General features: G+C 39.3%; 1 protein-coding gene across 1 annotated transcript in view; it reads right to left on the minus strand.

Moving 5' to 3' along the window:
* Positions 1-16,960, minus strand: part of lrpprc (leucine-rich pentatricopeptide repeat containing) — a 113,335-nt gene that overhangs the window by 79,878 nt on the left and 16,497 nt on the right. Inside the window, exons 6-11 of the mRNA XM_067988772.1 lie at positions 16,649-16,735; positions 13,997-14,123; positions 11,220-11,364; positions 9,045-9,202; positions 5,394-5,499; positions 2,853-2,960 (exon numbers count right to left, since the gene is read on the minus strand). Coding sequence (XP_067844873.1) covers positions 2,853-2,960; positions 5,394-5,499; positions 9,045-9,202; positions 11,220-11,364; positions 13,997-14,123; positions 16,649-16,735 — 731 coding nt within the window. The remainder of the gene's footprint in view (positions 1-2,852; positions 2,961-5,393; positions 5,500-9,044; positions 9,203-11,219; positions 11,365-13,996; positions 14,124-16,648; positions 16,736-16,960) is intronic.

The following is a 16,960-nucleotide window of genomic DNA, read 5'->3' on the forward strand; positions in this document are numbered from 1 at the left end:
CTGAATCGAGTCCAGGCACTTCTTAAGAGAGCAAACTGGAAGAACAATTCACCCCAAGCCACTACCACCTTCAGAGTGACACTGGGCCAGATTTTGCTATATAAATAACGGTGAGGCTAACAGTGCTCACCTTTATTTATGTGCCAATCGGAAAACAACTTCTGGCCACCACATATGCAGTTAAACATGGAAATCCGGAAGTTGCTGGCCGAGATGCCCTGCTCCACCAAAATTTGCGCAAAAATGGCACCTCGCTGTCTGACTCACCATTCAAATGTATTGAACGCCAGAAAGCTCCTGTACTTACCTCGCCAAATAAAGTTAGGACTTGTCCATTCCAGTGTAAGTACTCTTTTAACAGCATGGTAAGTCTTAATTACTGCCAAACAATCTTTCTGGCACTGAAAAATGTGGAGTCTCATTCCTTCAGCTTTTAATTATTGTTGGACATTTAAAAACAAAATTTAAACATTTTTTAAACATTTTTCTTTCTGTCTCTTTTATCTCTGTCCCTTAATCCAATCTTTCTTTCCCTTTATTTCGCTTACTGTACCTTATTTGATATTGAATTCACCAGGAGGTTGAGGGGTGATCTTATACAAGTCTATAAAATAATGAGGGGCATAGATAAGGTAGATAGTCAAAATCTTTTCCCAAAGGTAGGGGAGTCTATAACGAGGGGACATAGATTTAAGGTGAGAGGGGAGAGATACAAAAGGGTCCAGAGGGGCAATTTTTTCACTCAAAGGGTGGTGAGTGTCTGGAACGAGTTGCCAGAGGCAGTAGTAGAGGCGGGTACAATTTTGTCTTTTAAAAAGCATTTGGACAGTTACATGGGTAAGATGGGTATAGAGGGATATGGGCCAAGTGCAGGCAATTGGGACTAGCTTAGTGGTATAAACTGGGCGACATGGACATGTTGGGCCGAAGGGCCTGTTTCCATGTTGTAACTTCTATGATTCTAACTTACACTTCCTGGTTCAGTCTCTGTGCTGCTCATTAACAATGCTTCATTCTGACTGGTTAAGGAGACACACAGTTGCTTGCCCTGTTCCCAGATGCCCTGTAGAGGGCACCGCTCTGAATGGATCTCTAATTTACAGGTGCGAGTCTAGTTCGCCACTCACTGCAAAATCCGGCCCATTGTAAAAATGAGGAACATCCCCTTGACTGAGACAACATATGGTACAGGGAGACTAAAGAGGGAAAAGAAAGAAACATCTTGAAAGGAAGTCTCAGACCACTCCACAAAGGCTCAGTAGGTAAATGCACAATGTGATATGTTCCTGAGCCCATGCAGCCAAAACTCTGGCACAATTAGCTACAAAAGGACATAGATCCCACTCCTGACCATGATGCAGTGGCCTTCGCTGACAATGGTTCAGCATGAGATCAAGCTTAGGTGGTATGGCTCCTACAACTCACTGTTCAGATTCATTCAACGAACCACCACTTGAGCAAGGTTCGAGAGGGTTGCCACTGCCCATGGAAGTGCAACCCAGCATGAGTTATCCTTCAGGACAAAAACAAAGCCATCATATTGACTCAGTCTTGAAAGGAAATATAATCAAAGTCAGGACCCTACTAAAAGTGTAACATAGCATCTCAAACTCGTCATAATGCACACAACTTCTATGGTGGGTCTGCCTTACAGTCCTTTTAATTATACTAGCTGTAGTGCAGCTGCAAACCAACATCTCCACAGCACTGCTAAACATCTCTTCAGTTGGTAAATCTGTGCAATCAAAAGGCAACACTCAGAGATCAGTAAAACATGACTTGACATACACTAGATAATGCAAGTCATCAATACATATACCTACAAAGTCCACTGCCACTTTTCTAGTAAACCAGTAAAACATCGGAAACCCAATGAATGTACATACCAGAGGCATAAATCTATCTTCATAAAGCACCTAGCCAACGAGTTACTAAGCTTTGGAATCTATATTCTTTCACTACTGAGTAATACTAGCTTGGCTCAGCTGGTAGAACCCTCATCACTAGGTCAGAGAGTTATGAGTTTGAATCTCACACCAGTCTTGAGCATATAATCTATGTGGTGATACACCAGTGTAGTACTGTGGAATTGCTGAATTGTTGGAGGTGCCATCCATTATAGCAAGGCCCCAGCCAGATGTGTGTCCAGGTGGATATTGAAGATTGCATGGCACTATTCAAAAAGCAGGAAATTCTCCCAGTGCTCTGCCTAATATCCAGTTCCTTAATCAATACCAACAAAAAAAAAATGACAGGTATTCATCTCCTTGATGTATGTGAGACATTGCTGACGCAGAACCATTGCTATTTTTGCCTACATCAATCACTGCACTCCAAAATATAATTAACTGTGTAAAACATTGAGACATTTTTATATGAACATTGCTCTAGAGTTCAACATTTTTTTTAAAAAAAGCTTAACACCTATAAACAAGCATTTGTCTCAAAGAGCTACGGATAGAATAATTTCTTATGTCTAAAAATGTGAAAAATACAAGAGCAATCCATCCATCAAAAAGTAATCATTCATTAATTTTATATGGAAGTTAATTTTAATTAATGTTCCTCTTTAAAAAACAAAAACATTTTTATTTACTTCTTAACAAATGCAGGCACACATTAGATAAATTAGTTACTTGGGGAACTGGAATGGGATTAGGAACCAAGATTTTAAACTACTGCTACAAAACTGTACTTCCCAGTTGGGATCAGTATCTTTTGCTTAGGATCCTGTTGCAGCTTTCTTATCTGCCCTATACGACTCACTTATCCCATTCAAGGGTCACATAGCAAATAGTTGCTGGTCTTATAGCAAATATTCAGCAAATGAAAAGGGTTAGAATATCACAAACCTTGTATGTTCTTTTCTTTCTGATGTTGTGCTAGCACAGGCCAAAAATAATGGGGCCTAACGGGGAAACCTTCCTTCTGCATGATCTTCATGAGCTCAACTGATAGTCCTAGAAACATAAAAGGAAATGATTAACTGCTAAATAATTACAATAATAAATTATTCACAAGTGCTAAACAGATAGATACTGGAATAAAAATGATGTCCCATTTCCAAGACTTCTGGCACGGAAACACAAACTGCAGGTACCACCATATGTCAGTCAAATGCAATATATAGATGATTTCCTTTTTAATAATTCCAATTTTATATTTAGGGAGATAAACAACACTGGTTCATGCAAGATTTAATTTTGTTCGAAGCACTGTGTACTTTTCCTTCGCTAACTTTAACGTAAACATCAATCCGTAAAAAGAAATGGCTGCTTTATTTTCCAACGAAAAAGAGAAAGCCGCAAAAAACAAAACATTTTCTTTCCCCATCCTATGAATTTAGCCTCATATGAATTGAAAAGAAGCGTAGTTACCAGTTGTATCACCAAGATTGCACTGCAGTGAATCTTGCTAAGTCTGCTCTATTAAAATGGCTCAATTGACAACTCTGTGCTCAGAAGCCCATTAATCCGGGTTATATACCGCAGACTGTTGGTTATTTCTCAGTTCAGTTTCAGTTATGTCAAAGGCAATGAACATAAGAACATAAGAAATAGGAGCAGGTGTAAGCCATACAGCCCCTGGAACCTATTCCGCCATTCAATCAGATCATGTCTGATCTTCGACCTCAACTCCACTTTCCCGCCCAATCCCCATATCCCTTGATTCACCTAGAGTCCAAAAATCTATCCATCTCAGCCTTGAATATATTCAATGACTCAGTATCCACAGCCCTCTGGGGTAGAGAATTCCAAAGAATCACAACCCTCTGCGTGAAGAAATTCCTCCTCATCTCAGTCTTGAATGGCCGACCCCTTATCTTATGACTATGCCCCCTAGTTCTAGACTCTCTAGCCAGGGGAAACAATCTCTCAGCATCTACCCTGTCAAGCCCCCTCATAATCTTAAATGTTTCAATGAGATCACCTCTCATTCTTCTAAACTCCAGAGAGTATAGGCCCATTCCACTCAACCTCTCTTCACAGGCCAACCCTCTCATCCCAGGAATTAATCTAGTGAACCTTCATTGCACCGCCTCTAAGGCAAGTATATCCTTCCTTAGATAAGGAGACCAAAACTGTACGCAGTACTCCAGGTGAGGTCTCACTAAAGCTCTGTACAACTGTAGTAAGACTTCCCTACTCTATTACTCCAAATCCCTTGCAATAAAGGCCAACATGCCATTTGCTTTCCTAATTGCCTGCTGTACCTGCATACTAACTGTGTGTTTCTTATATGAGGACACCCAAGTCTCTCTGAACACCAACATTTAATAGTTTCTCACCATTTAAAAAATATTCTGTTTTTCTATTCTTCCTCCCAAAGTGAATAACCTCACATTACCCCACATTATACTCAATCTGCCACCTTCTCGCTCACTCACTTAATCTATCGATGTTCCTTTGCAGACTCTGTGTCCTCCTCACAGCTTACTTTCCCACCTAGCTTTGTATCGTCGGCAAACTTGGATACATTACACTTGGTCCCTTCATCCAAATCGTTAATATAGATCGTAAATAGCTGTGCTGGGCTGCATGGTGTTAACAGGAATGCCGCTACTGCCACATACCAACATACCAGGAACTCCTGCAATTTATTGGACGAAGGGAAACCTGCTTTGGAGAAGATACTCTGAAATTCTTGTAAGCTGATTTAAATCTTTCTCATACGTTAAGTCTCCTTGCGCAGCTAGTCTTAATGCTTTCTTTTGCTTTTGTGCAAACTGAATTCATACAACTAAGTTCAAATTGTAGTTTCGCCCTCAATGGTATGGTCTCACATCCCATTTCCCACCTATCAGAGGTAATCATTAGACCCGAAACATGTTAGCCCCACTCACAGAACACCTAAGATTCTAAGTTTCAGATCACAAGAGATGCAGGCCCACCCTTTGGAAACTGCAATTTGTTGTAAATGCTAAGAGAAGGAATTGGGGACAGTCTGGTCGTAGTAATTTCCTGTTCTCACATATTTCCTACATAAAACTCATGTCCCATCATTTCACTGTGCTGTATGTTGAAGCATTAAGATTGGTTGTCAAGATTATGGCCTTTGATGAAAATTTGTAGCACCAACCTAAATAGTTCCCTTCCAATTATAGGAGGCAATCTAGCATAGTAGAGATTTTGGGTTGGAGATTAAAAAAAAAAGCAGGAAAAAATTTCACCCACAAACTCCAGTTTAACATGTTCTAAACCTCCACATTTAAGACTATGGAAATCCTATCTCCTTAAAGGTTTAGAATTTTAAACTTCACCTAAGTCTATGATGAAAGGCATAAATACTTGTAATTTGGCAACAAAACTTAAGCCCCTGCGTACTGTTGTTAAATGTGCAGAGTTATTGCAATCAATGTCTTCCAAACTTCAAGTTTTACTTATAATACATACCAGTTTTTTTGGCATCCAGAGCACAGTAAAGAGCAAACTGAAAAGGAGTCGAGTGCAGATTGGCCTCCTTGAGTCCCTCACAGAACTGACACAGCTTGTCCAATGGCTAGAATACAAGAGGAGAAAATAGAAATCAATTTGTTCCTTAAAAAAAGCATCCATACTACAAATAGAACCAGAGTTGTTACTAGGATTTCAGCAAAGTGTAATAATGGGCAAGTTACCTTTTTTTTAATACCATACATGTCTATTTAACTGTGAAAAGCATCCAACAGAAGAATTAACACATATATACTTCCAACAACTTGCATTTATACAGCAAGCCTTTAACATAGCAAATGTCCAAAGGCACTTCATAGAGGAAAAATGAGCACTAAGCTGTGGAATAGTTAGGAGAAATAACCAAAGGTTTGGTTGAAAAGTGTGTTTTTGGGGAGGCTTTTAAAGTTGGGAACAGAAGTAGCAATTGAATGGGTTTAGGGAGAGAGTTCCAAGGGTGAGGCTGAGATACCTGAAGGCTCTTCCACCAATAATGGAGCAGTATATGGGAGTGGCATGCACAGCAGGCTAGAATTAGAAGACCGAAGAGCATGAACTGGGACATAAGAATCGAGGAGGTTGCAAGGTAAGATGAGGCCATGGAGGGATCTGTAAGTTCATAGTTTCATAGTAGGGACAGCAAAGGAGGGGGCCATTTGGTCCATCGTGCCTATGCCAGCTCTTTGGGAGAGCTATCCAACTACTCCCATTCCCCCGCTCTTTTTCCACAGCCCTGCAAATTTTTTCCCTTCAAGTATTTATCCAATTCCCTTTTGAAAGTTACTAATGAATCTGCTTCTACCACCCTTTCAGGCAGTGCATTCCAGATCATTACAACTCTCTGCGTAAAAAAATGTTTCCTCATGTCGCCTCTGGCTCTTTTGCCAATCACCTTAAACCTGTGTCCTCTGATTACCAACCCTTCTGCCACTGAAAACAGTTTCTCCTTATTTACTCTATCAAAACCGTTCATGGTTTTGAACACCTCTATCAAATCTCCACTTAACCTTCTCTGTTCTAAGGAGAACAACCCCAGTTTCTCCAGTCTCTCCACATAACTGAAGTCCCTCATCCCTGGCACCATTCCAGTAGATCTCTTCTGCCCCCTCTCTAAGGCCTTGACATCCTTCCTAAAGTGTGGTGCCCAGAACTGAACACAATACTCCAACTGTAGCCTAACCAGTGCTTCATAAAGGTTTAGCATAACTTCCTTATTTTTGTACTCTATGCCTCAATTAATAAAGCCCAGGATCCCATGTGCTTTTATAACAGCCTTCTCAACTTGTCCTGCCATCTTCAAAGATTTGAGTATGTGCACCCCCAGGTCTCTCTGTTCCTGCAACCCCTTTAAAACTATACCATTTAGTTTATATTACCCCTCATTTTTCCTACCAAAATGCATCACCTCACACTTCTCTGTGTTAAATTTCATCTGACATGTGTCTGCCCATTTCACCAGTCTGTATATGGTCCTCCTGAAGTCTGCTACTTTCCTCTACATTGTTTACTACATTTCCGAGTTTCGTGTCATCTACAAACTATGAAATTATACCCTCTATACCCAAGTCCAGGTCATTAACATATATCAAAAAGAGCAGTGGTCCTAATACTGACCTCTGGGGAACACCACTCTATACTTCCCTCCCATCTGAATAACAACTGTCCCTTAGTCAATTTTGTATCCATGCTGCCACTGTCCCTTTAATCCCAGAGGCTTTAAATTTGCTAGTAAATCTATTATGTGGTACTTTATCAAATGCCTTTTGAAAGTCCACATATACAGCATCAACCACACTACCCCCATCAAAGAACTCAATCAAGTTAGTCAAACACGATTTTCCTTTAACAAATCTGTGCTGACTTTCATTTATTAGCCCATACTTTTCCAAGTGCCAATTATTTTTGTCCCAGATTACTGTCTCTAAAAGTTTTCCCACTACCGACATTAGGCTGACTGGCCTGTAATTGCCAGGTTTATCCCTCTACCTTTTTTTGAACAGAAGCGTAACATTTGCAATCCTCCGGTACCATCCCATATCTAAAGAGGATTGGAAGATTGTGGCCAGAGCCTCCGCAATTTCCACCCTTACTTCCCTCAGTAACCTAGGATGCATCCCATCTGGGCCAGATGATTTTTCTACTTTGAGTACTGCCAATCTTTAAAGTACCTCCTCTTTATCCATTTTTATCCTATCCAACATCGCTACCACCTCCTCCTTTACTGATACAATGGCAGCATCCTCTTCTCTAGTGAAGATGGATGCAAAGTATTCATTTAGTGCCTCAGCCATGCCCTCTGCCTCCACAAGATGATCTCCTTTTTTGTCCCTAATTGGTCCCACGCTTCCTTTGACTACCATTTTATTATTTATATGTTTATAAAAGACTTTTGGGTTCCCTTTTATGTTGGCAGCTAATCTATTCTCATACTCTCTTTGCCCCTCTTATTCCCTTTTTTGGAACTCCATAAGACCATAAGAGATAGGAGCAGGAGTAGGCCATTGTATTTTCTGTATTCAGCCCCGGTTCACTACTGTATTATTAACCTTACATTTGGAAGTTAAGGTGGAAATTTTGAATTTGATGTTTTGTGGGGACAGTAAACTGATGAAAGCTGGGTACTCAGGTAGTCAATAAAGATCCAAGAGGATAGGGGCGACCGGTGAGCTGGACTTACTGTGGGACAGGATGCGGGCAGCAGAATTTTGGATGAGTTTTGAATGTTGTGTATGGTGGAGTTCAGGATGCCTCTGAGAAGACATGTCTGTTCAAAAACATTAATTGTACCTTACCACAACACAGACAAGGGTTTCAAGCAGCAAGGATATAGGTGGTCAATATTGCAGAGTTGGAAGTGGTCTTGCTAATGAATAGGATGTGGGTTTGACACATCATGATCTAATAGGACGTCAAGAATTCATACTGACTGGTTCAGCCAAGGAGTGGAATTCAGGGGCAAGGGCTCAGTGCACAAGGCAGGGGCCGACTAAATTGGCTTTGGGGCTTCCCAATGCTCAATATGAGGAGCTTTTGGCTCATCCATGACTTGATATTGGACACACAGTCCAACAACACAGAGATTGTTGTGGAGTCGAGGGGGCGATGGAGCAATGGAGCTGGACGTCATCGGCATGCATATGGAAACTGACAAATCGCCTATGAATAATATCATGGAAGAGCAACATATAAACAAAGGAAAAGAAGGAATGAAGAATGGAACCTTGGGCTACTCTGGAGATAAAGTTGCAATCGCAGGAGGCAAAAAATATTGCTAGTGTTGTGCTGGCTGCGTTGGGACAAATAGGAAAACAGCATGTTACGGCAGTCCCAGAGGACCATGGAGTGGTTTATGGAGAGAGTAGTTTGGGCTCTGTACCGCTCGAGTGAAATACTGATGGCATTAGTTGCAATGAGAGCATTTTGAGGTGGTGAACTAAGAATATCACATAACAAGCATAACATTAACATGTATTGGCTTGAGTATAATTTTTATCCCTCATTTACTGTTACCAATATATGCTAAATAAACTTAGTGACAACAATGAGAATTTCGATTTGTCAAGCATTTGCACCATGATACTATGGGATTAACACCAAATTACTCTGTCTCACCTTGTCTAGATTAATGCAGTGCCGGATGAAGAAGTTACCAAGATCTAATGAATCCCCATTTTGGTTCTCAGACTGGAATGTGGGAAAGGTTTTCAACATTTGGAAAGCAGTTTCTTCCAAACCTTGTGTAATCAGGCTCAGGCATAGATTCATTGCATCTACAACAATGAGCAAATTAGAAAAATAAGTTATGCTGTGACAATTATTCAATTACAATCAACAAGTCAGCACACATCTGCTTCATAAAACATATAGTCTTGATGGAACATTTAAACATTATCAATGTTCAGATGAAAAGTCTATTCAGCTATGTGTATTCGGTTTTATTGTGCATAACCTCATATAAGCAGTTAATAAGTGTAGAAAGTATTGCATTCCATCAAACTTGTTCAAAAACATTAATTGTACCTTACCACAAAAGAAGAAAAAATCTAATTCAAAACAGTAATCCTTTTTATTCCATATACATCCCTATATAATTGGAAAACCTATCATATTTTACAGTTTCTAATTTTTTTTTGTTTGTTTCCTCCCCACCCTTCCATCTCAACTTTGAAGTTTCCTCTTACTGTACACCATTTCCTTGCCCAGAAGAGCCCAAACAACCTGCTCCTCTTGCAACCCTAATATCAGTACTACTTTTGATTTAGCTGCTTGGGGTATGAACAATGTACCCTTCCTATGGGAAGATGGTTTACTCTTCCCATCAGGCAAAAAGCCTTTAATCAGAAATTTGCCCTGGCAAGAAGTTGTGAATGTGCCCAATGTTAGGGTTCCTAAAAGGCCCTCTCAACCAACAGGATTTCTCAAGCAATTTTTAAAATAGACCAAGAGCTAGAGCAAAAAGAACAAAAATGTATATGGTTAAAATTTCAGTTTACTTTCAGAACACTGCAAATGAAATGCATTGTATCCCTTCAGCTGTTAAAATGTTACAGAAGGTAAATCTCAAAAGCAAGAGAGAGTCTGCTGAATTGTCCCATAATCCTAAATGTTATGACTAGAGATATCTGGAAAATTTACTTGCATCATTCCTTGTTGTCCTATTTTACGCTTCAGACTGCTGAAAGAATCTGATAATAAATAGTTTGTGTAGAATTTGCCCTCACATGATACATCATGAATGGATTGTGCTTTCCAAAATCCACTGTCCCATTTGATAGAGGTGTTCAAAATCATGAATGGTTTTGACAGAGTAAATAAGGAGAAACTGTTTCCAGTGGCAGAAGGGTCGATAACCAGAGGACACAGATTTAAGGTGATCGGCAAAAGAGCCAAAGGCGACATGAGGAAACATTTGTTTACGCAGCGAGTTGTAATGATCTGGAATGCACTGCCTGAAAGGGTGGTGGAAGCAGATGCAATAGTAACTTTCAAAAGGGAATTGGATAAATACTTGAAGGGAAAAAATTTACAAGGCTATGGGGAAAGAGCAGGGGAATCGGATTAATTGGATAGTTCTTTCAAAATGCCAGCACAAGCACAATGGGCCGAATGGCCTCCTCCTGTGCTGTACCTACTATGATACTATGATTCATTATGTTAGTAAAGCAGAACTTAATGTCACATGAAGGAGTTCGACACAAATTCTGTGCTTCTAAGTTGCCTCCAGTCCCCAAATCTAAAGCATGAAATAGGGCAACCAAGGGATATTACCAAGATGCCAAAAAGAATACAGATACTTCCCTTTTATAATAAAGAAATAGAAGTGTAGTCAGATAACCTCTCTTTCAGATGCTGACCAACTTCTGTACATTTCCACCTTTTGCAGTTTTTCTTTTCATCGCTCATAAACATTTAGAACAGTAATTCAGTAGAACACACATCCTCTGCAGTACATAAAAATAACAAAACGTTGGTGATTTAGCAATGAAGTCTCAAGCACCGGACAAGGGTTTTTTGTCCAACGCACACATTTAGACTTCTCCAAGAGGATACGTTTTACCAGACTCTGCAGGATCATGGGAAAATGGCAAGAGAAAAAGAATGACCAGGATCGGTTGACTCTTTTTATCCACTCAAACAGAAAAAAAAATGGTTTCACTTTTAAAGTTAAAAAAAAAATTGAAAATGTTTATTGCACTCTAAGCCAAATTCCCAGTCAAGTATTTTACAATAAGGTTTGAGGAATCACAACTGATCACCATATATGTGCACTACTGGTGTGGAACTTGCCTGGTACATATCCCCTGTCATGTCTCATCCGCTCCACTATATCCTGAACATATTGTGGATAGCCAGACTTGGCCAGGCTGAAGATAATTTGCATCAAGTCCCTGTCCATCAGGCTGGCATCTGTCTTTTCAACTTTCTCCAGTGTCTATCAACAAGGGAAAGATTAACCATACAAAAATAGGCATTAGATACAAATCACACAAATATCTTAAGGCAGTGCTAAAAGAGAAATTGTTTTTTTCCTTCAACACCTTTTAATCTCTTCTCTCTCCCAACTTGTCAATTCTTTTATGCTGTAAACCTACCAATTACTAACCAGGTACCTACAAAATGTAGCATCTATGGAACCAAAATCTGAGCAGAAGAAAATAATTTTGGAGAAAGTCACCATCTTATGATCTGTGACTTACATCCATTTTGTAACCAGAATTTAAAGGATTTTTTTTTACAAACGAACCCACTCTTTAAAAAAAACACAGGCATTAAGTTTGAAAATCTGAGCCCTTTTACTTCCTCCCAAACTTGTGCTAGTCTCTGTATAACTAGTTTTTACAGCACACCACAGGACAGCAGATCAGGTAATGCACACATTGAACAAGGAGAAACAAAGAACCATACCACCAACATGAGTATTATGCACTAAGCACTGCACTAGAAATTCTGTACCAATACCACAGACCAGATGGCAATTTTTAAAGTTTATCAAAATGTGTACAAACAATCAAAATGCTTTGAAAATTTATCTAATTTTATCTTCTACAAATATTCATTTGATTATTGGAGCTTAGATGAGATCTCATGGTATTATATGAGAAGCATGTCACTTCAATACTGCAAAAAATTTCAGTACTCTCTTTTTTACATTTTTAAAACAAAACAACTTCAACATCACGAAATGCCTGCACTTACGGCAAATTATGAAATAGTACAAGCAATATTTTCTGTGGCTGAAATTAGTGTTTTACTAACCAGAGAATGAGTTTCATTTGGGAAGAGCATCAGCTGGCATTCAGGTTTCTCATCTGTCTGCCCCCTTTCTTGAGCTACCACCACTGCCCTCCCCCAACACCTGCACCACACCCCCTTTCTCAAATAATTTACACCTAGAACTCTGCTAATGACACATTGTGACACCGGGTACTTGATGCGTTTTGCCACCCAGGGTGACTTATCTACCCACCCCTAATCAAGATAATGAACATGCCACAGAAGGAACTGCAGGTTTGCACCAGTCTTCTTTTTGATTTCAAGAGTTAATTTCAGCAGGGACCCAACCTGAACTGATCAAATGAAAGTATCCTTCCAGCCAGCAAAGAGAAGAGTCTATGTGAAACGAGTTTCATCAATGTCAATCCAATTACTAATGAGCATGGATCCACAGCACAAAACTGCCCATAATACTGCACTCATCAGCAATCAGCTGATGAAGGAAACAAAAAATTTCAAGTGGTGCAGTAGGACATTTTATTCTGGAATTGGGACCAAAGTAAAAGATTGGGGTAAAGAAAATTGAGGATTACTCTGCATCTTGCCAATGCTACACACCTCTCACCAGAGACTGTTTGCTGCTGCAACTGGAAAATATTCCTTTCTCACCATCACCGCTATGTTTCAACTGTACTTCAAAGACTCATACCTATTGAAGTTGCAGAATTTCCCACCACTGAAAGCAAATTCTAGGCATTTTTTACACTCAAAGACCCTGACAGCTGCAAAAGCCAATACTCTTGGTTCTTTAATATTTTTGAAACAAAGACCACTTCAAAATTATGACATGTCTGCATTTCAATAAATGATTAAGCATTACAAGTAAAATGACCACACATCCTGAATTTTGGGGATTTTCACACAAAACTAATCCTACATTCTGAAGGATATCCTATAAATTTTACATGATGGGCCATAATTTGCCATGGTAGGGCATCTAATGGTGTCTGCCGTTAATTAGACTTGCCCTTGCACATTTAAGTTTTTAAGTTTTTTGCATGGCAAGTTGCTGAAAGTGCGAGGTGATAATGTTGCTGCGAGGGAAACCGGGCATCTGGGACCTGAATGAACAGGACAAACAACTGTGTATCTCATTAACCAATCAGATTGAAGGATTGTGAAATTACCAGCGCAAGAACTGAGAAGGAAGTGTAAATTAGAGTGAGTGAACTCAATGTTAAATCAGGTACAGAAAGAGAAATAAAGAGAGGGAAAGAAAGATTGGATTAAGAGAGAGAGAAAAGAGAGACAGAAACGAAAAGTAAAACAAAAAATTTAACATGTTTAAAATCTCCAACAAATAAAACCTGAAAGAATGAGATTCCACACCTGTAATAGTTAATTTTCAGTTCCCGAGAGATTGACTGATCGTAATTAACACTTATCATGTCGTTAAAAGGGTACTTCGACTCAAATGGACAAGACTTAACTTTCTGTGGCGAGTTCAGTTTGTATCAACTACGCAAATACAGCAACTTCACACCGTTCAATGCATTTCAATCGTGAGCCAGACAGAGAGATGGCGTTTTCAAGAAGCTAATGGCGGGACGGCGCAATTCAGACAACAACTTTTGGATTTCCACGTTTAATCGCACATCTGCCCCTCACCTGAAGTAGCTGTAGCATTTGTGCATAAATAACGGTGAGCACCTTTAGCCTCACCATTATTGTGACAGCAAATTCTGGCCCAATGTTTCTATATAAACATTATTCTGTTCAATCTATTGTAATTAAGTTTGACTCAAATAAAAGCGACAGCGGTGACTGACAGCTACTGCCTAGTTTTGTACCTGTTTCATGTTCTCAATATCTCCCTTTTCAACATATGCATTCAGCAGGGCAACATATGTATCTGGACCAGGCTCAATTCCTGCACCTCTCATCACGGTCAGAATGCCCTCTGCATTTTCCATGTCACTGAAACAGAAATTTACGAATTTAAACACAAAACCAGATAAAATAATGTGCACAAAATGCAGGGTTCTGCCAGCTGCAACATTCGATTCATACAGTAACTGTCCTATTCAGTTTAGATTCAACTATGGAAATAGATCAATGCTCAAAGATGCATTAGTTCAGAAATGCACACAAAGCATCTGATGAAGAATTAGTGCATTGGGCACAAGCAAAACAAAGGAAAACAACAATTTGTCTCCCAGAAACATCTCAAAGCGCTCCAAATACCATAAATGACTTTGAAGTGCAGAGGCTGCTGTTATGTAGCTAAATATTTTAGCCATATTGCACACAAGTTCCAACTAATTACAGTGATTAATCTTATTAATTGTTTTATCATGGTTGGTAGAGGGAAGAATGTTGACCAAGGGAATAATGATGACCAGGACACCAGCAGAACTCCCTATTCTTCTTTGAATGGGATCTTCAACACCCACTTGAATCACTGCAACATTTAATGTCTCACTTAACAATACAGCACTCCCTCAGCATTGCACTGGAATGTCAGCCCAAATTTGGAGCTTAAATTCTGAAATGGGGTTTGAACCTTTAACTTTCTGATTCAAAACCAAGAGTGCTACCAACTGAATGAAATCACATAATTAAACCACATACTAAGGACCTTTTTTGGGGAGCAGGAAGAAAAGCATGGCTAGAACACCAAGACATTACCATGTGCCTGATGAATCACTTAAATACAATGTCCAAAATGGTCATGTTGAAGTTATTTCTTACAGCAAGACCCAGTAAGAGACCCTTGCTACATGCTCCCCCTTCCTCAGAGAAGCAGCTGGAGGCAGAAATGAAGCTCCACAACAGAGAATTTAGTAAGCACTTTACACAATCCACATTCTGGCCACAGAGAAAATTTTCAAGGGGGTCAGATCTGAGACCAGTATCTACTGAAAGACGTTTACAAACACTTAATAGTGCTAAAATGAAACAAAAATAAAAAAAGTAGCATAATGCAAATTGACATCCATGTTTCTGCATATTGCAAGATCATGATCAAATTATTCCTGGAAAGGGAAGCGAGGTAGACAAGCCAACTCACATCAGTCAAATTAAAATGCAAGTGGGGTTAACAGAACAGCAGATCCCTGGATTTAATTTTGTGACCTGCCCTTTTTACCCAGGAAAGGGTGCATGGGAACAAGTGTTGTTAAAAGTAAACAACTATCATGTACAAGCACAATATTCCCTTCTATCATACAGTTAAATAAATCCCAATATTTCATTGTGAAAGCCTGCAATCTGTCACTGTGCACAACAAATAGCAAGAAATCCTTAAGTCTGTACGTATTATAAACATTACACTCAGGAATATATTCCAAGATTGAGATTCGATAATGTACATGAATTACTTGTGCTCCACTTTCATATATGTCAACATCAAGGCAGCTTATTACCTTGTAACGGACAGAATGTGCATTATCCTATATTTCGAAAATATATTTCTAGAACAGAAATTTTCTAACAGATTACTGTGCAGGCAAGGGAAGAGAAACCATTGCTGGAGATATACCGGATGCATTTGGAAAGCTTGAAGTGGAAATACACAAGGACAGTCTGATGGAGCAGTACAACAGAGGAGAAGTGTTGGAGGAGGATGGCATGGTGTTAAACACTGCAAAAAGACTGAAGAGCATGAGGAGGAATGATACACCATGGTCACAGCCACAGAAGCTGTCATTCGTGACTTTTGCCAGGACGATCTCAGTCCTACATGAAGGGTGGAAGCCAGACTAGAGGAATTAAAATAGGAAGTTTTGGAAAAGACAGGCATGGAGGTGGGAGATAACAACACATTTGATGACCTTAAGTGGGAGAAAGTAGTTAGAGATGGGGAAGCAATTAGAGAAGAGAGGAAGTGCCGAAGGTAGTTGCAAGGAAAGTCCAAATCTTCAGAACCGCCAATGGCAGGAGGGTGCAATTGCAGCATGACAAGTTTATGGAGACATTTTCCATTAAAAATTAGGATTTTAATTCTTTTTTAAATCATTCATTCTCAGAATGTGGGTGTTGCTTGCCTATCCCTAGTTCCCATGAGGAAGTGGTTATGGGTCATCTTCTTGCAACTGAGTGGCTTGCTAGGCCACTTCAAAGGGCAGTTACGAATCAAACATATTGGTGTCGAGCTGGAGTCACATATAGGCCAGACTGAATAAGGACGGCAGGTTTCCTTCCCTGAAGGACGTGAGTGAATCAGTTCGGTTTTTACTGATACCAACTTTTTATTTTCAGATTGCTTTAACTGAATTCAAATTCTCAAACTGCTATGGTGAGATCTGAGCTCGTGTACTCTGGATTATTAGTCCAGTAACAACCATTACACTACTATACCCATATTTATAATAGAAAATGTTGACAGGAAGTGCACAGAGATCTAAGATTTTAATACATGAATAATATAGATATGTATATAGATTTAAGAAAAAAGATTTAACAATATGCCTTCCAAATCTTAGCTGCAGTATTTTACATACCCAGCCCGTGCATGTCCTGTCACCAGGGAATTGAACACTGCCTCTGTAATTGGTAGATCTTTACTCTTCATGAAACCTAGAATCTTACTAAAAGGCAAGAGAATGAATCATCAATAAATATTAACATTGCTGATCTCTATAGCTATTACATTTTAGAGTCATCTTTGTATAGTCTATTAAAAGCAATTAAAACAGCACCTATAAGCCAAAACTAAATACCAAAACTTTTTGATGTTAATGTAACTATCCTTTGACCAATAAACCTGTTCATTTCAATCTCTTTCATGATTGTTTAAAATATATATATATATA

Source organism: Heptranchias perlo, chromosome 8 (genome assembly GCF_035084215.1).
Source record: "Heptranchias perlo isolate sHepPer1 chromosome 8, sHepPer1.hap1, whole genome shotgun sequence".
NCBI lineage: Eukaryota > Metazoa > Chordata > Chondrichthyes > Hexanchiformes > Hexanchidae > Heptranchias > Heptranchias perlo.